Genomic DNA, 27745 nt, shown 5'->3' with positions numbered 1-27745 from the left:
TGAACAGGTTACAGCCTGCCCTGATCCAAACTACACAAGGTTTGGAGCTGACCTCACCTGCATGTTAAACGCAGGTAGGCTGATGGTCTGATACTACAGAGAAAACTATTACAGCAATGAAAATGAGTCATTTAATTGGCCTGAACACCTTAATAACCCAGCACATGGGGCGGCCGAGACTCACTCACCAAGACTGACAGGAGGAACAATCTCCGCCCTCTGCACATGCCCCGCCTCATATAAGTCAACCTGTTTCCACTGAGATCTGTGGTGATTTATGTAATAGTTTTCATTGTTGTTGTTTTTTTTGTTTGTTTCAAAGAGTTGACAGCGATGAACGAACATCAGACACAATCAGAAGCTGAGAAGTGAAGTCGCTGTTTTTTTCTCTACAGGTGACAATGAGCAGAAAGGTAGGGACGGCTCTCCTCTGTGTGTGTGTGTGTGTGTGAATTCGGTCTTTGTGGTAAATCTTAATACCAGCTCATTAAACCATTAAATATAATGAAATTACTTTGAAATGCAATGAGAAAAAGCTTCAGATTTTTGTGTAACTCTCACAGAAACTTGAACCTGAAGCCTGTGAAACAAAAATGTATTTATTTCTACTGAAACACAGAAAATAAAACTGTGGTTAGGACTTATTCTTTTATACAAACAGAATATATTTCAAGTTACACAGAGCTCAAACTGACTAAGATAAGAAAAGGTTACTGAAACCTTACTGAGGCCCACACAAGTGTCTGAGTGTTTGTGGGTGAGATACTGAACTTGAAATCTTCCATCAGAGAGAGAGAGTGTGTGTGTGAACGTGTTAAAGACTGAACACTAAAATGTTTTCAGGTGATACAGAAAAAGAAATAAACTGCTGGGATTAAAAATTGTGTGAATAATGAGATTTAAAATTCCATCACATGTACTGACAATCAGCATCACACATGAGATATGTCATTTGATTAAAAAAAACTTAATTTAATTTAATCTTGGTTTCTCTGAAACATTTTGTATATTTTAAATAATCCGAATGTTACACAGAGTTTATTGGTCATTTCACATAAATCATAATGCACAGAAAATAATTGGGTTGGATGGTTGGTTGGTTGATCAGCTTTGTGATTTGGGGGAGTTTTTTAAATGTCCGCCTACTAATGGTAACTGTTTTCACATTTTAAACTATTCAGATTTAGTAGACTCTTCCTGTTTATTAATCACATTAGAAAGTTAAGAAATAATAGATAATCAATAATAATAATCACTGTAAACCAGCCAAAGTAAAACTAGGTCTTTGGTAAATGTGATCTAGGAGCTTGTATGCACCAGGTCCAAGCAGTTATGGTGTTATTTTTATGCCACTATTCGGAGCGCATGTGAAAAACATTTGAGCGCACGTTAAAAAAAATTTGCAGGTGCAAGTGTTGCATTTTGAGGAGAAATTTATTTTGAGCGAAGAAAAGCTAAATTTGAGTGAACAAAATTCATTGCTGTGTGCAAAAAATGTATTTCAGTGTTTGCTATTATCCACACATACACAATAGCAGCGCCTCTCGCTCAGTTTTTGTATTTGCGCTTGCATACAATGTGTTGCTTGCACTCTCAACATTTCTGCCTGTGCACGTTCAACTCTTTCTGTACACTGTTATATTTGTGCCACAAAACCAGCCAATCAGTTGTTTTGGTCTCCAATCAGCTCAAAATGACGAAATGCAATATTCCAGAATCCATTTCGTCCAAAACTCAAACGAGGCAGTGGCAGAAAAACACAGAGTGGCGGAGTTTGAAATATTACTCTTTCTGGGTCACAAAATAAACTTTTAAGATATTTTCATGCGAGAATGGTGCTGTGTAAACTTCAAATATCTGCTCGATTTATCAAGACATCACATATTTGCATAAGTGCTCTCTAAGTGCTCTAACATTTTGTTAGAGCACTTATAGCGGTGTACAGAAAGAGTTGAGCGCGCACAGGCAGAAATGTTGAGAGTGCAAGCAACACATTGCGAGCAAGCGCAAATACAAAAACTGAGTGAGAGGCGCTGCTATTGTGTATGTGTGGATAATAGCAAACACTGAAATACATTTTTTGCACACAGCAATGAATTTTGTTCACTCAAATTTAGCTTTTCTTCACTCAAAATAAATTTCTCCTCAAAATGCAACACTTGCACCTGCAAATTTTTTTTTTTATGTGCGCTCAGAATAGTGGCACAAAAATAACGCCATAAGCAGTCCCCTCTTCAGTGCAACAGTGAGGAAATAAAGCTGTTGTGTAAGACGGTTTGGGTTTTGGCACTGATTAAATAATGTAATGTGCTTTTGTTTTTGTTTTTGCTTTTCATCTTTCATTTTGTTTCATGGGAAGATGTTATGCAGTTTGACCTGTTAGGTTGATGCTCTGAGTTCTTCAGAATCACAACCAGTCAAACAGGATCCATTTGTAAGCTTAATGCTGTATGTCAGAATAGAGGTGAGAATTTAAGGGTGCAAGACTGAATGACAATAGACACTGACATTTATGTGATGTGATGGATTTGCATACATAATGACAGTCATGACATCAAACACTGTGAAACAGGGACAGTTTCAAACATTTAGATATTTCTAGAGTGTTGATTCTTTGACTGGTAATTCTCATTTAGCTCATGGATATCACAATCCCTGAATACATCTGTTTATTGCAGCAATGGACTGTGACTTTTACAGGAAGGCAAGCAAATGTGACACTTTGTTTAACTGGCAATAATTCAATAATGCAACGTATTCTATAAAAACATGTTTGTATGAACTCTGCTTAACAAATTTATTAGAGCACCACCCAGTATAAGGTTTGTGCCACATCTGCTCTAAATGATCAGTACAGGTAATTACTAAATAATTTATATTTCTTTAATGGTTAATCCAGCAGTATGTGCAAGCAAGCTCTTTAATGGAAATTATATTTTTTTGCTAAAAGTTGATTTTTCAACTGTTTTACAAATAAAAGCAGAAAAAAAGAAGGAAATGATTACTTTTGGATTAAGATCAAGATCCAGACGTTTGTGATATATATACACAATGCAAAACACAGTACTGCCTGTGGGAAACTGAGGGAAATTTAAAACTGGTGGCTAAGGGTAGGCGTAAATTTAGTAAAATTATAATTCACATTGGCAGTAATGACACCAGTTACGTCAATCCGAGGTCACTAAAATCAATATTGAATTGGTGCGGTGGCCTTTATAGATAATTGGGAAACTTTCTGGAGGAAACGTGGTTTTGTTAGGAGAGACTGCATCCATTCCACTTTGGATGGAGCAGCTCTCATTTCTAGAAATCTGGCCAAATTTATTAAGCCCCACAAAATGTTAGCAACATCCCACAAGAACCCAAAGAGGAGAGTCCTAGCCTCTAGCCCTGCCAGTGTAGCAGAAATGATGACGGATGATGATGGCAGCAGCAGCCGTTCTTCTCTGCGTGAGTAGCTTAATGTTGTTTGTGTGTAATTTACGTTGAGTAAGCTAACCACGTTATTACATTAATGCATGTAAGTGAACTAGCAAACATCATCATAGCTACATGCGGCTGTCTTCTTGTTTGATGGCAGATACTCCCTTCACCCTGGCCAAAAAGGCTAAAATGACCAAAGAAAAAGTGGAAAACAGTTAAACATGAGAGGTTTTTGGACAAAGTTTGTGTTTTTTCCATTTTTTAAGCACTGCTTCCGCAAAGAGTGATACCATATATGCCCTATAGCTGCAGAAAAGGCTAACATTGTTATCTTTTTTACAAAAAACATAGCTGAACATGAGAGGTTTTTGGACCAATTTTGTGTTCTCCATTCTTTAAGCACCAGTTTGAGCACCGTTTAAGCACCGGCACCGTTTCAAAAGTACCGATTTGGCACCGGTATCGGATAAAACCTAAACGATACCCATCCCTAATGCTGAAGATATCTACCTATTCGGAACCATGATAACAGGGTTCTTGCTGATCGGAGCTGGCTTGGCCCTGGCTTATCGGAGAATTAAAAAAGCGGAACCGGCTGTTTATACACCCCCCAAGGCTGCCCGCTGGGATTGAAACGATGGGAGGAGGCGCGACTTCTCAGAACGGGCTCATTGAGAGCAGCATGGTTAAGACCTTGGAGATGCTTACAGCTGCTGTGAATACTCAGAATAACACCTCTGAGCGTATATTGGATTACATCAAGGAGAGGCCTGCTCAGAATAACACCTTTGAGCGAAAGTTGGATTACATCGTGGAACAGCTCACTGCAGTCGTGAGTTCTCAGAATCGGTTCTCTGAGCAAAAGAATGACAACACCACGGAACGCAAGTTTGATAACGTCATGGGGAAGCTCGCGGTTCTCCAATGGGAGATTGAGAGACCAGTGTCGGAGTGTTAAAGAACAGCTTTGAAATTTTCATGAGTTGTTGCAAAAGAAAAATACCATCATAATCTGGCTACCCCTTCGGCACCAGCAGTGGGCTCAAGGCTGTAGCTGAACAAAAACTCCCTGATAACGACTGTGTTGAGTCTGTTCCTTCCCATTCCATGCAAGGCCACCTGGGTTGGCTGGAAGACTGTTTACTTAGCCTGGCAGGGCGAAGGACACTGTCTCAGCTGAACTATGGACACGCACACACATACATACTGATACTGATAAGCACTCACTGACGCATCACCCTCCCTACCCCGGATCCAACGCCACCTCCAACGCTTACCTCCCTTCTGATGTGGACATCGGGTCAGCTGGAGGCGCAGTCGAAGATTGCAGCGGTCCCAGATCACATGTACACACTGGAACACTTTCCCATGTTGCTTGTCTGTGTTTATTGTACTATGGTGTGTTGATATCTGTGCATTCCTGTATTATCCTTTTGTGTTACACATTTTGATGTTTTTTTCCTCGCTACCTAGCCTGACCTGTCTCCCCAATGTGATGTTTGTGTATTGTATGTACGGTCGGCAAGGTCTGTCATCTCGGTTGTGTCATCTCTCATCATCATCTCTAATCACACTTTAGATCTTGTTTTAACATATGGCATAGAAGCTGAACATTTAGCAATGTTTCCTGAAAATCCTCTCTCCTCTTATTATTTCCTGATAACATTTAAATTTACAATAATCGATTACACAGCAGTGGAGAGTAGACTTCATCACAGTAGATGTCTTTCTGAAAGTGCTGTAACTAAGTTTAAGAATATAATGCACCCACTGTTAGCATCTTCTATGCCCTGTACCAATATAGAGCAGAGCAGCTACCTGAACGCTACTCCAACAGAGGCTGTTTATCTTGTTAATAATTTAGCCTCCTCACTACGTATGACTCAAATCAGAAGTACTTGACTTCCTGGTATAATTCTCAAATGTACAATTTAAAAGATCATCCTTCAGTCTGGAAATATTATGTCTGAACATCCGGTGTGTTTGTGGAGTGGACCCAATTGTAGACATGAAACGGAATCTTAACAAAAAATGGGCTGTTTACTTGGCCGAAAAACATGAATATAAAAAAGGGCAAAATGGACGCGGACAAAACAAAAAACCTAAACTGGGAAAAGCTAGACTGTGTAAACTATGAAAAACAACACATTAGCATGATTCTGAGCAGGAGTACAAGAGTAACTCTGACAAAAAAAACTGTGAACATGAATCTTGATATAACTTGAACAGAATTATGAGGTACCCAGAATCTGACCTGACATGGACGGAGGAAAACAGAAGCACCAACAACAAACAGAGGGAGACAGAGGACCTAAATACACAGGAGGGTAATGAGGGAAGTGGAAATACCTGCGGAGACACAGCTGACACAAATAATCATGACACCAAAGGGAAAAGTAAAACTAAGCACATTAAACATAGAAACAAGACTTTCAAAATAAAACAGAAAACCTGGAGAGACATGAACTGGAACACAGAAGTTTGAGACAAGAGACAAAGAGAGGCAGCGAGAGAGGGAGAGGGACACAGAGGAGAGAGACACAAGAGGAACCTACATAGACGAGGAGAGAACACATGACACATAGGAAAAGACTCAAACACCGAAACATAGGAGAAACATAAACTAGACTAAACTCAACTAAATCCTAACTAATAATAACCACACAAGAACTTAACATATTTCCAATATAACCAAAGGAATCAAAAAATACAAAATAAACTTAAAACGCTGGGTCACAGACAAAGCCCCTAACAGGAAATAGTTTGTTGCTCGGTAAAAAATTCCTCCTTTATGGGGCACTTTTTTGCTAGAACATCTTACTATTCATCGCTGATTGAAGAAAATAAGATCCAGCCTAGGTTTCTCTTCAGCACTGTAGCCAGCCTGACAAAAAGTCAGAGTGAAAAGAAAATTACTCATAATCATTTCACAGACATAACATTATCTATAGCTACTTTCAGTACCACTGATATTCCTTTTCTCCAATTGATCTTTCTGAGTTAACTTCAGTAATTACTTCCTCCAAACCATCAACGTGTCTTTTAGACCCCATTCCTATAAGACTGCTCAAAGAAGTCCTACCATTGATTAATGCTTCAGTCTTAAATATGATCAATCTATGTCTAATAATCGGCTATGTACCACGCTGGCAGTAGTTAAACCATTACTTAAAAAGCCATCTCTAGACCCAGTGGTCTTAGCTAATTAAAGGCCAGTCTCTAGCCTTCCTTTCATCTCAAAAATTCTTGAAATAGTTTCAGTCAGATTTCAGAGCCCATCACAGTACAGAAACTGCTTTAGTGAAGATTCTAAAGGATGTTTTTATGGCCTCTGACAGTGGAATCATCTCTGTGCTTATCCTGGTAGACCTCAGTGCAGCGTTCAATATGGTTGGCCATATAATCAATACTGTTGACTGCTATTAGAGCGCGTAGAGCATGCTGTAGGTATTACAGGTACTACGCTGCAGTAGTTTGTATCATATCTATCTAATAGACTCCAATTTGATCATGTAAATGGAGAGTCCTCTTCACACACTAAGGTTAATTATGGAGTTCAACAGGGTTGAGTGCTAGGATCCATTCTGTTTACACTATACATGCATAGCATACATTTTCACTGCTATGCAGATGACACCCAACTTGATCTATCCATGAAGCCAGATAACTCACACCAATTAGTTAAACTGCATCAGTGTCTTAAAGACATAAAGACCTGGGTGGCCTCTAACTTTCTACTTCTAAATTAAGATAAAACGAGGTTATTGCACTAGGTCCTGAAAATCTTAGATATATGGTATCTAACCAGATTTTTACTCTGGATGGCATTACCTTAGCCTCCAGTAGCACTGTGAGGAAACTTGGAGTCATTTTTGACCAGGATATGTCCTTCAATGCACATATTAAACAAATATGTAGGACTGCTTTCTTCCATTTATGCAATATCTCTAAAATTAGAAATATCCTGTCTCAGTGACACTGAAAAACTAGTTCATGCATTTATTACTTCTAGGTTGGACTACTAAAAAGAATGTCTGACTATGAAATGCACGATTTATTAAAAGAAACTGCTTTGGCTATAATGTGATTGACAAACACAGAGGGAGAAGTATTCCTCTGTATTTGAGTTAAAAAGAGATTATGTTCAAATGAATGTTCATTTGAAAATGAGCTAATGATAAAGTTGATTAATGACGTCAATTTGGATAAACTGAATGAAACATGAAGTATATTCAGAATCAGAATACTTTATTAATTCTGATTCTGATATTACAATTCAATTACATATGAATATACTATACTATGTTTCATTCAGTTTATCCAATTTAACTTCATCATTCATCAATACTATCATTAGCTCATTTTCAAATGAACATTCATTTGAACATAATCTCTTTTGTGATGAAATTATTAACATTTCTATGTTAAGTACAACATAGAAAAGAAGAACATGTATTGAAGTGAAAATTTAAAGTTGAAACGTTTGAAACTTTTCTTTAAACCATGTACATGGAAACGTCAGACAGATAGAGGATGATAAGGTGCAGCTGGAAATCGGGTGATTTAATGTGATGATCTGATATCACCCGTGGGATCAACTGCTGCCCAAACTTTGAACCTGCAAATCACCTTGAACCTGCCAAAAAATCACCATTTTTTGGCTTTTTCTGTTCTCATTTTTGCCATGTTAGATCGTAGATTCAAGAAGATTTGGATTTTCAATGTTTTCCTGCTGGCTTACAACTTCCAAGAATTTCCTCTGATTCCCTTTTGGGTAAAACCTTCAGAAGATTTGGAATTCCACTGTATTCCTGGGAGATTGAATTTCCAGTGGATTGACAGAGGGTTTCTTCTAATATTTGACAACATAGCAAGTCCAAGTTAGGATTTCTGATTCATGGTGGAAAGAATCTGTGCTAAACCCTCACTCTCCTTCTTTAGATATCTGCAGGTTTGGCATCACACATTTGTTTCTGAAGTATTTCTGCTGGTCCTTCCTTGTGACACCTGAGAGTTTCCTTTTCTTGTCCCCTTTAAAAGGGACAACAAGTTTATAGTCAACTTTTATTTTGTAATTTTTATGGAGTCCTGATGCTACTTACCTTTAGTTTGAACAAAGTAGTAATATAAAAAAGAATAATTACAGCTGCAGTGAATCACCCCAGCAATTATAGAACTGTTTCAGACGTGCGATTTTCTTTGATTTTGGCAGGGAAACATGATGTCAAATTCAACACGTGAAGAGCTGCTCCTGAGAGCACTGAAAGATCTGGGAGACAACGAGTTAAAAGAGTTCAAGTGGTACCTGCAAAAGTCTGACGTCCTGGAACGCTTCCCAATAATCCCAAAGAGCAGACTAGATAAGGCAGACAGGCCAGACACAGTGGATCAGATGCTGCAAACATACTGTGAAAACGTGCTTGAGGTCACCAAAAAGGTTTTGAGGAAGCTAGATAGGAATGACCTTGTGCAGATTTTAATTGACCCAAATGCAGAACCTGAAGCAGGTAAGTCATTGAATGATTAACACTCATATGAGAATGATTCCTGGTATGAGGTGCACTTTGTGATGACCATAATTCAGACAGAAAATGTATCTTATTACATTTTCAGTTTGTTATGAACCATGGCATAGAGATGGACTTGATAATTTCAGATGCTGTTCTTTACCTTAATACACAGATGGTAGATCTGAGACGATAGCAAGAAATGGCAATAGTGGGTTTGCGAGGTGAAAAGAATAATAAAGAATAGGACCTATTAATTGCTTTGATATGAAATGTACTTACCACACTCATGGACATGACAGTTATATTTTAATGTTGATGAACAAAACCGCTACGGAAATTTGGGTAATTACTGTTTTTTGCTAAGAACCTGTCCTTGCCATCCTAACCATATTCTGCTTATTTTCCATTGACAACTATCACAATTACATAAATGTACCCTATTTTTTCACAACTGACATTTACTCACATCTACTCTTACCATTTCACTGTTTATTTAGAGGGTTTTGCTGAGTTCCAGAAAAACCTCAAATCCAACCTGATGAAAAAGTTTCAGGAATCAGCTGAAAAACTTAAAAAAGGAGGTAAATCTAAGCTTCAAAATGAGACCTACACAGAGGTCTGCTTCAAAATAGAAAACAGCCAAGAGGTCAACAAGGAACATGAGATCAGACTAATTGAAAAAGCACACAGGAAACCAGACAGACCAGAAACAAGACTTCGATGTGAAGACATCTTCAAAGCTTCACCCATTAAAGACAAACCAATCAGAACAGTGCTGACAAAGGGAGTGGCTGGCATTGGGAAAACAGTCTCAACACAGAAGTTCACTCTGGACTGGGCTAAAGACAAAGCCAACCAGGACATCCACTTAACATTTCTATTCACTTTCAGAGAGGTGAATGTACTGGAAGACAAAAAGTTCAGTTTGGTGGAACTTGTGAATCATTTTTTTACTAAAAACAAAGAAGCAGGAATCTGCAGCTTTGAAGGGTTTAAGGTTGTGTTCATCTTTGATGGTCTGGATGAGTGTCGGTTTCCTCTGGACTTCCACAAAACTGCGATCCTGACTGATGCTACAGAATCCACCTCAGTCAGTGTGCTGCTGACAAATCTCATCCGGGGGGATCTGCTTCCCTCTGCTCGCCTTTGGATAACCACACGGCCTGCAGCAGCCAATCAGATCCCTTCTGAGTATGTAAACATTGTGACAGAAGTTATGGGGTTCACTGATGCTCAAAAACTAGACTACTTCAGAAAGAAATTCAGAGATGAGAAGCTTATTGGCAGAATGATCTCTCATATCAAAACTTCACAGAGCTTAAACATCATGTGCCACATTCCAGTCTTCTGCTGCATCACTGCTACAGTTCTGGAGGATATGTTGAAAACTAAAGATAAAGATGAGCTGCCCAAGACCCTGACTGAGATGTACATCCACCTTTTGATATCTCAAGCCAAAGTTAAGAAGGTCAAGCATCAGGGAGGAACTGATGCTGATCCACAGTGGAATCAAGCAAGCAAGGAGATGATTCTGTCTTTGGGAAAACTGGCTTTTGAGCAGCTACAGAAAGCCAACCTGATCTTTTATGAATCAGACTTGAAAGACTGTGGCATCAATGTCACAAGTGCCTCAGTATATGCAGGACTTTTTACAGAGATATTTAAAGAGGAGAGAGTGTTGCGCCAGGACAAAGTGTTTTCTTTTATCCACCTGAGTGTTCAGGAGTTTCTGGCTGCTCTGTATGTCCATATGACCTTTTTCAGCTCTGGACTCAATCTGCTGGACGAACTCCAACAATCATCCTGGATTTCTAGACTTTCAAGAAGTAAATCTAATCTCCACCAGAGGGCCGTGGACAAGGCCTTACAGAGCCCAAATGGACACCTGGACTTGTTCCTCCGTTTCCTTCTCGGTCTTTCACTGGAGACCAATCAGATTCTCTTACAAGGCCTACTGAGAAAGACAGGAAGTAGCTCACAGGAAACAGTCCAGTACATCAAGGAAAGGCTTGATGATGGTCTCCCTTCTGAGAAAAGCATCAATTTGTTTCACTGTTTGAATGAAGTGAATGATCATTCTCTATTGGAGGACATCCAAAAGTCATTGAGTTCAGGAAATCTTTACACGAATGATCTATTTCCATCTCAGTGGTCAGCTCTAGTCTTCATATTATTATCATCAGAAAATCTGGATGTCTTTGACCTGAAGAAATATTCAGCTTCAGAGGAGGTTCTTCTGAAGCTACTGCCTGTGGTTAAAGCCTCCAACAAAGCTTTGTAAGTGCTGTGATATCTATTAAAAGTAATTGGTTAGCTACTATTGATACTCATATGATGATTTTAAAATATGTTTTCAATGGTTTTCTCTGTTGTTGTTTAATTTTGCAGGTTGAGTTCTTGTAACCTGTCAGAGAAAAGTGTAAAAATTCTGTCTCCAGTGCTCAGCTCCCAGTCCTCTTGTCTGAGAGAGCTGGACCTGAGCAACAACAACCTGGAGGATTCAGGAGTGAAGATGCTTTCTACCATACTGGAGGGTCCACATTGTCAACTGGAAACTCTCAGGTCAGGAATGTTAGTGTTGGCTGATGCTCGTCTATGTTTCGCGGCATATTTTATTCTTAGTCTTGGTAAATTTAATTACTATTCAAATTTCTTCTTGATTGCAACATACAGTGTTGCATACATGTCTTAATTTCTCTTTGGTTTTGTGGGCTATTGTTTTAGTTTTAGTTTAGTTTTTTAGTATTAGTTAAATATTTGAGATCATCAAACACATTTTTATATCAGACAAAGCTAAAAAGATCTGCAGGTTTTTAAATGCTAATTGAATTTATTAAGGTAAAAAAAACTATCCAGACTTAACTGGCCTTATGGGAAAAAGTGTCAATCTGTAGTTGATGTTGATTTGCATCAATTCTGTCTGTCTTTTTGTGCTAATTTAAAAATCATTGTTATTTTAACATGTCTAATGGTTTGTTTATAAACAGGCTGATTGGCTGTAACTTGTCATGGAGAAGCTGTGAAACTCTTTCTACAGTTATCAGCACACAGTCCTTAAATCTAAAAGAACTGGATGTGAGCAACAATGACCTGCAGGATTCAGGAGTACAACTTTTATCTGCTGGACTGGAGAGTAATCACTGTGTACTTCAAACTCTTGGGTCAGGACTCCACAGTTTCCTCATTTATAAATGATGAAGTGACATTACATATTACTTTATGATTTTTATCATCAAATTGGACAACTTTCATGTAGTTTTATTTCATTTCTTTGATTGATTTGATTTATTAATAATGTAACTGGACTTACTTGTGGAGTACAGTGGTATACAAAGGTACTATCTGCTATCTTTTTCATTTTCTTATTTGTGTCATTTTCAAATATCTGTTACCTAAATTTGTAAGGAAGTTTGTAACTTCAGAAAAAAATAACTGACTCAATTTCAGGCTATCAGGCTGTCAAGTCACAGAACAAGGCTGTGCTGCTCTGGCCTCAGCTCTGAGTTCAAACCCTTCCCATCTGAGAGAATTGGACCTGAGCTACAATCATCCAGGAGACCAAGGCGTGACTCTCCTTTCTTTTGGCCTGAAGGATAGACAATGCCAATTGGAAACACTCAGGTACGAACAGAAAATTAGCAGCCTACTAATTACTAATTAAAATACTTTTGAATATTAATCATATAATTAAACCTCTGAGGTTTCACTCAATATTGGTGATGACTTCTTGCTCCAAATGCTGCCCTTATATTTTGGAGATAAGTAAACAGGATTTATTTTGAAAAAATATAAATAGTTATTTAAACATGTCAGTGCATCATGGGTAATATGCTTTGGCAAAAAGGAAAGTTTTAAGCCTAATCTTAAAAGTAGAGAAAGTGTCTACCTCCTGAATCCAAACTGGAAGCTGGTTCCACAGAATAGGGGCCTGAAACCTGAATGCTCTGCCTCCCATTCTACTTTTAAATACTCTAGGAACAAGAAGTAAGATCTTGTATGTGAAGAGAAGGATTTTAAATACAATTCTTGATTTAACAGAAAGCCAACGAAGAGAGGGAGTATGAGAGAAATATGGTCTCTCTTTCTAGAGGCCATAAGAAGATCATTTGTAGCCTTCACTAATACAAACAAAAATGAGATAACACGGAGTATGGAATACAATGAATTTTAATATTGAACTTTAATACTACTACTACTACTAACAACAACAACAACAACAACAACAACAACAATAATAATAATAATAATAATAATAATAATAATAATAATAAGCAACAAATATATAAAATATAGAAGCAACATTGAAATTAAAGCTGCAAGCAGCGTTATGAGGGCCCTCACACCCCAGCGCATCGAGCCATGCCCACCACCTACACCAAGCATTTCCGATCTGATGTCACATTGATGGAATTCATGCGTAGAACCACCAGCTAAAATTTCATTTCGTTCAATGATAATTATAGTCATCCCACTGGGTGGCGCTCTAACCATTACTGATAAATTGCTTGTCAAATATTTCCGAGCTTGACTCTTGACTCATGCCTGTGAAATTTGGGAGAGATTGGATATTGTGTTTTTGAGTGACAGCAGATTACTGCTTTTTGGCGAGTGATTGAAACTCCACGTGCCGCCATGACCACCCCGTTTCCCTAAACGTAAAAAGCTTCGCAATTTAACATCACAAAGGTCTTTAGATTCCCTGCACTGGAGATCATCTCGATCTGATTAAAATTCCTTGGAGGAGTTTGTCAAAGTACGAGGCCTGAAAAGAGGGGAAAATGTCGCCAAAATTACACATTAATTTTAAAATGGCTGACTTCACATGGCTGATCACATAACAAGAAAGTCTTCATCACATTGGAGGTGTGGGCCAAATTTCAAGAGTTCTTGAGCTTTCTAAGCCCCTCAAATGTCCAAGCATTTCACTACATATCGTACTGTGTATGACTGTGTACGTGACAAATAAAATAAAATTTGAATTTGAATTTGAAATGCCACTTCATCTTTCATGGTGAACCACCTTGCCACCAGGGTGCGCCATTAAGTTTAAACTCACAATTGTCTCACTGAAGCATCATGAGGGACTGATGTTAATATTCACCGCTTTTGAGGTGGACCTGATGAACCTGTGAAAACCAGTATATAGGGATGGGTATCGAAACCCGGTTCTTGTTGAGAACCGGTTCCCACTGTTTCAATTCCTTGGAATTGTTTGCCATTTTTGCAAACGATTCCCTTATCAATTCTAGTCGCCCCGAATGACATCACCACATTGCGGAGTGTCATTTACTAAGTGGCTCAAACGCTCAAAAGTTTGGTTATACTTTATGAGAACGGTTAGATAGTAGATATTTCATTTAAGGGAGGAAACACTACGAATATGCAAAAGCATTTGCTCACAAAACACGCGATGACCTTAAATGAATGTCGTGTTTTTAATTCTGCTCCGGACTCATGAATCTCAACCCAGCAGCAGCGGTAACGTTTGTATGTCCTCTCCCGTTAATTCGGCAGGTAAATAATCAACTAACAGTGCATATTATGTTAGCGCGATCTGCCTTATTACAAAACCTGCCATTACTGTGCGCTGCATTTAGGTGACCATGATGAGAGAGACAGACAGAAGCTGTGTCCCAAAACGTCGGCTGCATCCTCCGGAGGACCTGGCCTTCGCAGTCTACGTGGGCTCAGTGTTGCCAACTTAGCGACTTTGTCGCTATATTTAGCGAGTTTTCAGACCCCCTTAGCGACTTTTTTTCTAAAAAAGCGACAAATCTGGTGACTTTTTCTGTTATTATTGGAGACTTATTTATGACGACTTTTTGACGTGAAAACGCTCTTTTCACGCTCTTACTCTCAACAAGCAGCGGTGCTGCCTTGGACACCTCGCCCGTGCCAAAGCACTCCCAGGCGGAGTATAGTCCTCCCCCAGCTGCTATCAGGGCAGGAGACATTCACACCTGTGCGTCCCAACTGCAAATGAATTGCGCATGAGCGAAGCCGCTGCTCCCGCACTGACTGTAACGCAGTCATGCTGTTTTGTGGATCACAAGGTTTAAAACTACTTATAAACACACACACTCACACACAAAGTAACTCCACCAGAGTGCCAATTTCGGGTCACTTTTGCTGGTCCAGGCCCGGATAAAGGAGCAGGGTTGGAATTGTGACATTAAAAAACAATAATTGCTAAAAGAAATTTAATTTGTAGTTCTAAATAAATTCTAACTAGGATGTTTTTTACTCACTTTATGTGTCTTCCACGATGTTATTTCTCTCTCCAACAACGTAGGTTACAATTACATTAGCATGACCAATTATGCAAATTAGGCGATGACATCATTTGGCAACTTCTAGCAACTTTTAGGACAGCCAATAGCGATTTTCCTTACTGAGGAGTTGGCAACACTGCGTGGGCTGGGTCCTTCGAAGACTGAGAAGGCCGGAAGTGTGAGGCTGTGAAACGGAACGGTCTAGCCTTCATATTTCCGTCACCGCTGTCTCGGTGGAGTTTAATAAACTCGGCCGTCTGCTCGTTGCTATCTAAAATATAACAGGACACTGGCGTAAATTCTCGACCGTCTGACACTTCTGTTTAATCAGTTTTCTGTTTGATGTTTATTCAGCTGTGTGAAAATCCCACACACACACCAGATAGATTAATAACATTTTATTTTATTTAATCTAATAATCTAATAACTTTGATCTCAGCCAAAACGATTTACTCCGGAACAAATAAAACACTGAAAAAAAGACAAACAATTACATTTTTAAGTTATCCGAGTGACTTATATATCATGTTTAACCTGAGTAGCGAAAGAGCTGGGATCTGAAAACGACGAAGCCACGATTCCGCTGCTCTCTCCGGCTCGAGTGACCACTGAACCCCCCGCTTGCTATCCAGTGGGTGGCTAACAGACGTCTCTAAAAACGTCGGCGCACTTTTGCAAATATGCAATGTCTTGATAAACCAAGCAGATATTTGAAATTTACACAGCTTCTTTCTCGCCTGAAAATATGTTAAAAGTTTATTTTGTGACCCAGAAAGATTAATAAGAGTAATTTTAAAACTTAGTAGCGGCTGCCATTATTGGCAGCTGAAATTTGGCTGGGCCGCGCTATGAATTCTGGGATATGGTGGGCCATGAAGGATACACCCGACCCATCCTTCAAATTCGGGGAAATGAAGGACGCATTTGTCGGCCACATTTGAAGGAGTCGACGAATTGGTTGGCTCAGATGCTGGCAGTTCTCGCTGCAGTCTACCGTTAGCGTCTCCTTTCAGGCCAGTATATACGAATGTCACCGAGCAGTGTCTAAGTTTGTGGTAAAAGGCTTGCACCCATTTGCCACAGCAGATGCCCTCGATTTTCGGTAAGTGAATGTGTTTAATTGTAGGCAGGGAAATTACTGGATATTCTTGTGTAATTGCTACAGAATAATTTATGTTACACTTTGTTATTGCTACAGAAGAATATTTATTTTATTATTTTACATTTACAATTTTTTTTCCTGGGGACCCCGTGACACCCCATTGAAGAACGATAGGCTGGATCTCTTAAGGATCTCTTAAGATCTCACTGTTGGGTTTGTAAGGCCATGTTACTCCTAAATTTCTATCTTGTTCAAAGAGAAGATATAAAACAAAGTTCTAAGCTAATTGACCTTAGTGTTCTCCTTTTTAAAAAATAAAGAATCGATAAGAGAATCGATAAAGAATCGAATCGTTAAACAGAATCGAAAATGGAATCGGAATCTTGAAAATTTTATCAATACCCATCCCTACCAGTATATCAAAGTATAAGACATGACATTTCCTGTTCCCACTAGGTGGTGCTCTGTGTATTCCTAACAATGGGCATATCAATCTATTCAGGGCAGGTCTGTCATCATGCCTGTAATGTCTGGTACTGATCAGACTGGATTTCTTTGAGTTATACTAATTTGTTTCTTCATGGCGAGACATCAGTGTTCGCCATGCTGCTGGGGTCACACCCTTTCCTGAAGATGCACACATTTCAATGTATTGCCAACTCCTTAAGGCTTTCCTGGAGAAATATGAGGCTGCACACGTCACCCACCACAAAATCAGTATATCAAAGTATAAAACAGGACATTTCCTGTTCCCACTAGGTGGGGCTCTCCCTGATGTCAAATATGGCTATTGAAATATGTTCAGGGGTGAAGCCTTATCATATGTGTGTACTTCGGTCAAGATTGGACAATGTATGACAGAATGAGAGAGGCAGTAAGATTTTCATGGCGAATCATCGAAATTCACTGTGGCGCCACGGCCATACGATTTCCCAAAAACTCAAAAGCTCCGCAATTTCACATGGCCCAGGTGTGTAGTTGATACTGACCAAATATGAAGCTTATACAATCAAATCCCAAGGAGGAGTTCGCAAAAGTACAAGCCCTGGAAATGGCAAAATGGGAGCCAAAATATCACCTTCAATCCAAAATGGCGGACTTCCTGTTGGGTTTGCATCAATGGGCCCACTGACTTTTTTGTTTGTGTCAGCATGATACACATGTGGGCCAAATTTGATTCATGTAGCTTAAACTGTGTGTTCGTAGGACTGCATTTAACAACGCATAGGTGGCGCTCCAGAGCCATTTTCCAATGCTCATATGTAAAACCATAAAAATAAACATTTAATTAATTATTGACACATTTAATTAATTATTTAATGATATATTTATTTATTTCATTTTGGCAGTCCTGGCGCCTGGCTCTCATCATGAAATAATTTTATCTGTCAGCCTCACCCATCAAACTCAGGGGGCAGGGTTAACGCTGCTCATGCAGCTTCTCTAACATTTGATTGGTTGCCGTGCAAAGTAAGTCAAAACAGGTCGATCCTAGATAATTGATTGCTTGTGTAGACTTGGGGCAGCCAGGTATCCCAGAATGCAGATCAAATCACAGGCAGCAATGGTGGTGGTGTAGCTTTAAAATACCCCGTTTTTCTGTCACCAGCTACACTTTTAACAGTGTTTTAGCCGCGAATGTCGCGACGTATGTCTGGTCAGGTTGTCAACATAGAACATGTTTGCAAAAGTGCTCAGATGTTTTCAGAGATTTCACTAGCTCTGCTAACAATTAGCATGCAGAGTGCACCGTGGGGGTTACGTTAACCGGTTTGTTTACATTCCACTCTCCGTGTTCCACATGTTGCATTCGCAGATTCTCATTTTCACCGAACGATCGTCTCTTTCCGCCTGGTCTTGTGTCTCTGTGCTTCTGTAACATAAAGAACGAGCTGACATTTTTCTCACGAAACCAGCGATCAGCTCAACAGACCCTCAGTTTACCTGCATGCATCCTCCTCCTCCTCATCTGTCAGCTGTTTAACACCTGCTGCTAATTCAAGAAACACGCCTACGTTACCTGGTGATAGTCACAGTTTAACTGGGCAGCCGGTACTCGATATAAAGCAATGTCAGCGCATTTTTCTGCACAAGATAAGTAAATATAGTGTTTTCCCCGAGCGCAGAGCTGCTGGAGCTTGTTTCCTTACAGAGCACGTTATAGGCGAACAGCTTCATCAGCGGCTGATGTCCAATCACCGGCACACAGCTTTGAAACCTCAGCTGAGTTTTAGCTCTCAGTGGTTAAACGCTGGACTTCATTCACTCAGGTTCTGTCTGTCGGGTCACGTTTACTTCGCTGTTTTATTTACAACTGAGCAAATCGGTTTGGCTGAGGTTAAAGTTACGTTTCATAACTGCATAGTTTCACAGACGTTTAATGGTTCACTGGCACATGTGTTAGACTGAACTATCATCTAAATATCATCTGTTTTTTAATAGTTATTCAACTGTATTCTAAGCACCAGCTGTCTGTTAGAATGTGATTTTTTTCTCTCTCTCTGTTGGCAGACGTATAAAAATGCGCAGGAAAATCTGACGTGCATGGCAAACTTCACCGACAATATTTAGGGAGGAATAAACACACATCAAACATAAATGAACCATTTGCCTGTCTCCATAATTGAGAGCATTTTCTCTTCTTATGTCAACACTCTCTCTCTCTCTCTCTCTTTTTTTTTTTTTTGCTTTTTCGGTCATGTTATGTTTACCTGTCAAAGGCTTGTTACAAACTATGAAACACATCGTGCAGACTTCTGGATGTTAGAAGAAAACTAATACTGCTCATGAAGGAGACTAAAGGCAGGAAGGTGTCCTTTAAAACTAAACATGTTAATAGGACCTCCCTATTTATATCATAGTTTATGATATAGCACGTGTATTTCAGTAATAGCCTGCTGAGGCCACTATACGTGCTGGCCTCATATCAAATGTGAAGGCAGACTGAGTCTATGTTTGACGTTTTTTATATCTAATCTTCCTTTTCAAACATTTAAACAGCAGCGAGTCTGCAGCTGAGGGAATACAAACTCAAATTGGCGGAACAGGTTTGCTCATTTCTTGGATTCATTTGGTGATTTATTAAATGTATAACTGTTATTCTAATCTGCTGCTGAGTCTCTTACACTTTTCTTTATGCTGTATATTTTCACGTCTCTGGAATAGTTGGAAGTTAGATAGTCAGCTGGGAAACTTTGTGTTAACTCATGGAGCTGAGGATATCGTGGATATGCTGACCTCGCTGCGTGGTGTACAGAGCGAGGTCAGCATGATTAATATTCACAATAAAAATATTAGCCGAACATCATGAAGTCTGTATGTGTTTCATAGTGTCGAACAACCTTTGTACAGTTAAAGCCAGCAGTTACTACATGACGGAAACACCAACGTTATCTCTTTTATGCGTTTATACACAGGTCACGCTGATTACTGAACAAAAACCCAAAGATCAGATGTTAAACAGATTTATTTGCTCTCTCTCCTCCTTAAACATGTTTTTAATGTTAGTTATAATTCAGAATTGGCAACTGAAACATGTAGGACACATAAGAATAGGGCTGAACGATATATCGCATTTGCGATAATATCGCGACATGAGTGCAATTTTCTAACCGCAAAGGCTGCGATTATACTCTGGACATGTCCAAATTCATGGGCTGCATCCTCCTGAGGCCGCATTTGTAGACCGATTACGTCACAGCGACGCGTCGAAGGCTGTCCAAATTACTACCATATCCCAGAATTCATAGCGCGGCCCAGCCAAACTCCAGTTTCCAGCAATGGCGGCCGCTACTAAGTTTTAAAATTACTCATACTAATCTTTCTGGGTCACAAAATAAACTTTTAACATATTTTCAGGTGAGAAAGTAGTTGTGTAAACATCAAATATCTGCTCGGTTTATCAAGATATCCCATATTTGCAAAAGTGCTTCGACGTTTTCAGAGGCGTCTGCTACCCACCAGCTCGACAGCTAGCCGGGAGCTCGAGGGTTACTGATGCGGCCGAGAACGGCACAACTCCCGGCACATCATTTTCAGATCACCGCGGAGTTTCGCTGCTCGGGTTAAACGTAATATATAAGTCACTTAGATAACCTAAAAATGTTATTGTTGGGCTTTTTTCAGTGTTTTGTTTGTTCGTGAGTAAATCGGTTTGGCTGAGATTAAAGTTATTAGATTAGATTAGATAAAATAAAACTTTATTAATCCCCTCGGTGGGTTCCTCCTTGGTTTTCACACAGCTGACTAAACGTTAAACAGAAAACTTATTAAACAGAAGTATGAGACAGTCGAGAATTTACACCAGTGTCTGGTTATATTTTAGATAGCAAGAAGCAGACGGCCAAGTTTATTAAACTCCACCGAGACAGCGGTGACGCTAATCAGAACTAGCCTTCTGATTAGCTAATCAGAAGGCTAGACCGTCCAATTTCACGCCTTTAAATTTTAAAGGCGTGTTTGTGTGTGTTTATACAATTGCTATTATGTTTGCACTTTATGTGTAATGTTACTGACTGCAGAGATCAGTAAGATGTGTGTATTTTTTATTTATTAGTTTTATTTATTTAATATTATTTTTTAATTGAATGACTGTCTAGTAGTTCACAGATGTCGAAAAACTGAGTGTGGTAAAGCCACTGATTTTTTTTATGTATATTTCTGCAATCTGCACATTGTACTGACTTTCATTTTAATGTTTACACCAGTTCCTTGTCAGCACTTTATGCTCAGATGTTTGTAAGCTAAAAATAAACTATTGTGTATGTTCAAATATACTGTTGTGATTGAAGAAGTTAAATAAAAATGTTAGTCATCAATTCATGCATCACCTCATGTCATCATAACAGAGGTCTGTCTTCCAGGAAAGAACAGTTTAAAATTAATGTAATATAGTATTGGCCATACTATATGATGTATTGCTTGTCTTTGTTTAATAATACAGAAGACAAAGACCTTAAAAAATAATCGCATATCGCATCGCAATCGCAATATTGGGGCAAAAAATCGCAATTAGATTATTTTCCATAATCGTTCAGCCCTACATAAGAACATCAGGAAATAAAACACCGATAAATATAACCTCAGTAAAAGAAGTCAGCGGGGGTTACTACAGCTGTGTACCGGGGCCTGCGCTTTGTCGGTGGGATTGCTTGCGAGGCGAACGGGTCTATCCCACGCTTTGCCGTGAGACTGGGCAGACATCTCCGAAATCATCGAAACACTTTTGCAAAGAGGCTGTATCTTGACAAACCGACCAGACACATGAAGATTAAACCACTACATTCTCGGCTAAAAAAAATATTAAAACGGTATTTGGTGACACACAAACAGGGTTTTTCAAAACTCAGTTCTGTTAGCTTCCACATGCCGGTTGTTGTGTGCTAGAAACAATGGCCACCAGGCCAAAGCAATGGTTTTGACTCGATCAGCGTTAACCCCGCCCCCTAAGTTTGATGGGTGAGGCTGACAGATAAAATTATTTCATGATGAGAGCCAGGCGCCAGGACTGCCAAAATGAAATAAATAAATATATCATTAAATAATTAATTAAATGTGTCAATAATTAATTAAATGTGTCAATAATTAATTAAAATGTGAAATACATAAATAATTAATTAAATGTGTCAATAATTAATTAATTACATGTGTCAATAATTAATTAATTAAAATGTGAAATACATAAATAATTAATTAAATGTGTCAATAATTAATTAATTACATGTGTCATAACTATTTATTTAATTAATTAATTCCAATTTTAATTAAATATTGCCACATTTAATTAATTATTTAATGGTGTATTTAATTAATTCATTATGGCAGTCCTGGCGTTCCATAAATGGGGCCCTAAATAATAAATTATTATTAAAAACTCAACAGTAGAAATAAATAAATGAGAAAATAAATTATTTTTCGACTTTTCCTCCCTCAGGTTGGACCATTGTGGAGAACAGCGACTGAAACCTGGTCTGAGGAAGTGTAAGAAACATTCATATATTAAAATTTCAATTTTCCTATGATGTAAAGAGGAACTAATCTGCAAAAACCAGCTTTGCAGTATTAGGGTCATGACCTCCTTCACTGTTTAGTCATGGTCAATAGTCTGTTAGGATTCATTTCAGCTAATTGGAGTCCGTAAACTGGATATTTTGGCTATGTTTGTGCCTTTTGCAGCATTTTTAATGCAATTATCTGACAAATAATATGGCGGCTGTGTGGTTAGTTTTACTAACTCACTGTTCAAGTAGTATGAGCTCCAGTTTTGATGAATGAATTTCTAGAATTGTAATTTCACATATCACCAAATAGCAGATGTCTGTGTCAGTGTAAATGGTAAATGGACTGGTTCTTAAACAGTGCTTTTCTACCCTATCTTTCCCACATATTCTATGCTCTTTCTATGTAAGTCCTATCTAACATTCACACATATTCTTACTCTGATCGGTCAACTTGGGGTTAGTATCTTGCCCAAGGGTATTTGCCACCAGTGTTGGGAAGGTTACTTTTAAAATGTATTCCATTACAGAATACAGAATACATGCCCCAAAATGTATTCTGTAACCTATTCTGTTACGTTACTCAATGACAGTAACGTATTCTGAATACTTTGGATTACTTAATATATTGTGGCGAGTTCAGAGAAGGAGGAGACGGAGGTATCGTTTGGTCTTGCTTCCCGTGAGCTAGCCAGGGAGCACAGCCGTTTATTACATTTGCAGAAGAACACACTGCCACTAGCTAACTGCTCAGCGCGGCAACCACAACACACATATGTCGTGTCCAAATTCATGGGCTGCATTCTCCTGAGGCCGCATTTGTAGACCGATTACGTCACAGCGACGCGCCGAAGGCTGTCCAAATTCGTAGACCCCTCCGAATGCAGCCGACAAATGCGTGGTCCTTTTTCCGAATTTGAAGGATGGGTCGGGTGTGTCCTTCGTGGCCCACCATATCCCAGAATTCATAGCGCGGCCCAGCCAAGCTCCAGTTTCCGGCTAATGGCGGCCGCTACTAAGTTTTAAAATTACTCTTATTAATCTTTCTGGGTCACAAAATAAACTTTTAACATATTTTCAGGCGAGAAAGTATCTGTGTAAACATCAAATATCTGCTCGGTTTATCAAGATATCGCATCTTTGCTAAAGTGCTTCGACGTTTTCGGAGACGTCTGCTACCCACCAGCTCGATAGCTAGCCGGGAGCTCGAGGGTTACTGATGCGGCCGAGAATGGCACAACTCCCGGCACATCATTTTCAGATCACCGCGGACTTTCGCTGCTCGGGTTAAACGTTGTCAGCCGGTGATCAGCTGTGATCAGCTGATCACGGGGCCGGGGTTAAAAGAGAGACGCCACCCACCTGTTCGCCACTCAGACATCATTCTCTTCGTGTCAGGAGCTCCGAAACTCTGCCGACGTCAGTCTCCGCCTGATTCAGCAACCGTGAGTGATTATCCCTTCAATCCTTTTTCTCTTCCCGGCTCCGCTCGCTCTCTGTCGGTAACGACCGTTCCGAAGCCACGCTTCGTGCACTGATCGTTACTAGAATAACTGCGTGCCTGCTCCAAACCCACCGCTAGCCTTCGCCGCGCTTGGGTCTAGCCAGCACGCCACACGGGCACGCCGAATTACTGTGTGTAACCCGCCCGGCCGTGACAAACATAATATATAAGTCACTTAGACAACCTAAAAATGTTATTGTTGGGCTTTTTTCAGTGTTTTGTTTGTTCGTGAGTAAATCGGTTTGGCTGAGATTAAAGTTATTAGATTAGATAAAATAAGACTTTATTAATCCCCCGGGTGGGTTCCTCCTTGGTTTTTACACAGCTGACTAAACGTCAAACAGAAAACTGATTAAACAGAAGTGTGAGATGGCCGAGAGTTTACTCCAGTGTCCTGTTATATTTTAGACAGCAAGGAGCAGACGGCTGAGTTTATTAAACTCCACCGAGACAGCGGTGACGCTAATCAGAAGGCTAGACCATCCAATTTCACGGCCGTTTACTTCCGGCCTACCCGATCTTCTGAGGACCCGGCCCACGTAGACCGCGAAGGCCGGGTCCTCAGGAGGATGCAGCCCATGAATTTGGACACGACCATAGGGCGCCTTCTGACCCCGGAAGGACACACCGTCGCAGCGAGAGGGCGTCACCCGTCACCATGGCAACATACACAAAACATAACTGTACAAGCAGAACCCCGAACAGCCCTGACCCGCTACAATATTATCATGCTTTTTACAACAACGTGAATGTACTATTGCTGTGTGATTTATTACTATTACTGAAGGTCCGCGACTCCGAACTGTAGTAAAGGGACCTCTGACTAATGCTGGGCTCACACTGTGCGATTTTTGGCCCATTTTGAGCCGATTTTTGAGTCGTGCGATCGTTTTGGCGATCGGCCCGATTTTGGCCTTCATCGTGCGTCGTGCATCGTGTAGTATACGTGGGGTAACGAGAAGCGATTGACACCTCACGACCAGCTCCCGATCATCAATCGCTTGGTCGTGAGGGTGTCACCGCAGTTTGCCACACTGCGCACGCGCAAACACAAATGTCAGCGAAAAAGACGGCGTAGCAAGGCAGTGCAGCGTGTGATCTGGACACAAGCGATGGAGGCACAACCTGTAGAACCATCCGAGCCCTTTCGATGTGGCCTCACAAAATTATCACGACCACAACAACCGTGAAAATAGTTGGATCGACACTGCTGCTCAATCACAGCTGCCTGACCAATGTTTTTCATTAGCAATTTAGCAAAGTTGATGGTGGTGGTGTGTCTGTGTGAGTGAAAGACGGAGAGGGAGAGCGAGCGACAGAATTTCTGTTATAACCTTCATTTTTATGGACGCACAGTGTGAGCACTCAGGTCGCATCAGAGCATCGGGCCGTATAGTGTGAGACCCTGCATCGTGACCTATGAACTTCTAACCCCTGCGAGTCAATCGTACAGTTTGAGCAGGAGCTGAATCGCGCGACTGAAAAAATCGCACAGTGTAAGCCCAGCATAATACGGCGGGGTCCCTGTCGGCTGGTAGCCGAAAAATAGCTCTACTTTGTTGTGTGGGTCAACTTTTCTTGCGACAGAGAGAGGCGTTGAAAGGCTGCTCCAACGGAACTTGTTGTTTTCGGAGGAAAACACAAACACAGTGTACAGTCGAGTCTTAATAGCTTACTTACAACTGGGCTCGTCAGGCACTCTTCTTGGCTGCAGTGGTTATTATTATATTTACATGCTTCCAGCTCCCGTTTTTGCTCGATGACTGCTCGTACCTTTCCACTCCCCTTTTTCTCCCTCCTAGCGCTCACAGACACATAACGTGTATGGCAGTCCATTCTCCCAGCAGCACGGACTACACTGAACATGATGTACATTCTTTAGAGCTATGCTTGTAGCATTCTGCCTGTTAGCTTAGCACAACAACAACGAAAAGGCGCTCTCTCACCCAGGAAACACACAGTCGCAGAGAGAGAGAGAGCGTCGCCCTGTAACCATGGCAACCGTAACGCTGCCGCCTGGAACAAAAGAACGTAGCTGTCAAACAAAACCCAAACAGTCCTGACCCGCGACAAAATGAAACAGGAAAGTACCCCAGTGTATTCCATTTATTTCAACAAAGTAACTGTATTCTGAATACCACCTTTTTAAACGGTAACTGTAACGGAATACAGTTACTCATATTTTGTATTCTAAATACGTAACGGCGGTACATGTATTCCGTTACTCCCCAACACTGTTTGCCACACAGACTGGAGCAGATGGGTATCGAACCACCTTCAAATGTGGTCACTCATACCTCCAAAAAACAAAAAATATTTGTTTTGTGAGTCTGTGGTTGGATGATAGAATAATACTTTGTGCTGTTGTTTCTTTCAGATTTCTGTGGGCTTGAACTGGATCCAAATACAGCGCACAGAAACCTCAAACTGTCTGACGACAACAAGAAGGTGACTGTGGTGAAAGAGGAACAGCCCTATCCAAATCATCCAGAGAGGTTTGACTACTGCTGCTGGCAGGTGCTGTGTAAAAATGGTCTGACTGGTTGTTGTTACTGGGAGGTGGAGAGGGAAGGGCAAGTTGTCATAGCAGTGACGTACAAAAGAATCAGCAGGAAAGGGAACAGTGCGGACTGCAGGCTCGGGTGGAATGACCAGTGCTGGAGTCTAATCTGCACTCAAGAGAAATATTCTTTTTGGCACAACAAGAGAGAACATGTTGTCTATCTTCCCTATGGTGCTACTCTACCTAAAAGAATAGCAGTGTATGTGGACTGTCCTGCTGGTACTGTGTCCTTCTACCGAGTCTGCTCGGAAAAACTGTCCCTCCTGCACACCTTCCACACCACATTCACCGAACCAGTCTACCCTGCCTTTGGGTTCGGGTTTGGGTTCTGGTCATATGAGTCCACTGCATCTCTGTGTGAGTTGTAGGAGAGAGTCTGCTCCTGACTGCAAACTACTGCTGATGGTGGTTTTCACTCTGCACACCACAGACTATAAACCAAAGGACCATGTAGCAGTTACCCTCCTACTGATTCTGCATAACAGAGAGGTGGTCACCAGACGTTTGGTGGTGAATGAATGAATGTCCTACCAAAGAGCTGAAAATAATGTAATCCTTTTTTTTTTTTTTTTTTTTTTTTTTAACCCCATGGTCATAAATGCATGACATGTATGACAGTATTGGAAGGGGCTGTGAATACAAACTTGCCAGCAGTTGACAGACATGTATGGTGTTATTTTTGTGCCACTATTCTGAGCGCACGTGAAAAAAATTTGCAGGTGCAAGTGTTGCATTTTGAGGAGAAATTTATTTTGAGCAAAGAAAAGCTAAATTTGAGTGAACAAAATTCATTGCTGTGTGCAAAAAATGTATTTCAGTGTTTGCTATTATCCATACACACACACAATAGCAGCGCCTCTCGCTCAGTTTTTGCAATTGCGCTTGCTTACAATGTGTTGCTTGCACTCTCAACATTTCTGCCTGTGCGCGTTCAACTCTTTCTGTACACCGTTATATTTGTGCCACAAAACCAGCCAATCACAGATGTGGATGCAAAAAAATCTGATTGGCTGTTTTGGTCTCCAATCAGCTCAAAATGACGAAATGCAATATTCCAGAATCCATTTCGTCCAAAACTCAAACGAAGCAGTGGCGGAGGAACACAGAGTGGCGGAGTTTGAAATATTACTCTTTCTGGGTCACAAAATAAACTTTTAAGATATTTTCATGCGAGAATGGTGCTGTGTAAACTTCAAATATCTGCTCGATTTATCAAGACATCACATATTTGCATAAGTGCTCTAATGTTTTGAGAGCAAGCGCAAATACAAAAACTGAGAGAGAGAGGCTGCTATTTTGTGTGTGTGTATGGATAATAGCAAACACTGAAATACATTTTTTGCAAGCAGCAATGAATTTTGTTCACTTAAATTTA

The 27745-nt window shown here is 40.2% G+C and overlaps 1 protein-coding gene across 1 annotated transcript; it reads left to right on the top strand.

Moving 5' to 3' along the window:
- The first annotated feature begins 328 nt into the window (after positions 1-328).
- Positions 329-27084, top strand: LOC111501229 (NACHT, LRR and PYD domains-containing protein 3-like). The gene is made up of 8 exons (XM_024805236.2): positions 329-413; positions 8636-8930; positions 9431-11210; positions 11322-11495; positions 11921-12094; positions 12381-12554; positions 22240-22286; positions 26185-27084. Exons 1-8 carry the CDS (start codon positions 402-404, stop codon positions 26736-26738), a joined length of 3210 nt encoding a protein of 1069 aa, XP_024661004.2. The 5' UTR covers positions 329-401; the 3' UTR covers positions 26739-27084.
- Positions 27085-27745: the final 661 nt, after the last annotated feature.

The sequence above is a fragment of the Maylandia zebra genome, linkage group LG15 (genome assembly GCF_041146795.1).
Source record: "Maylandia zebra isolate NMK-2024a linkage group LG15, Mzebra_GT3a, whole genome shotgun sequence".
Lineage (NCBI taxonomy): Eukaryota > Metazoa > Chordata > Actinopteri > Cichliformes > Cichlidae > Maylandia > Maylandia zebra.
The sequence above is the reverse complement of the archived record's forward strand: the minus strand, read 5'-3'. Positions and strand labels throughout refer to the sequence as shown.

Coding starts and splice junctions, on each gene's coding strand:
- LOC111501229 (XM_024805236.2), top strand. Junction 12,555..22,239: donor TGCCAATTGGAAACACTCAG/GTACGAACAGAA, acceptor TTCCTCCCTCAG/GTTGGACCATTGTGGAGAAC. Junction 22,287..26,184: donor GAAACCTGGTCTGAGGAAGT/GTAAGAAACATT, acceptor TGTTTCTTTCAG/ATTTCTGTGGGCTTGAACTG.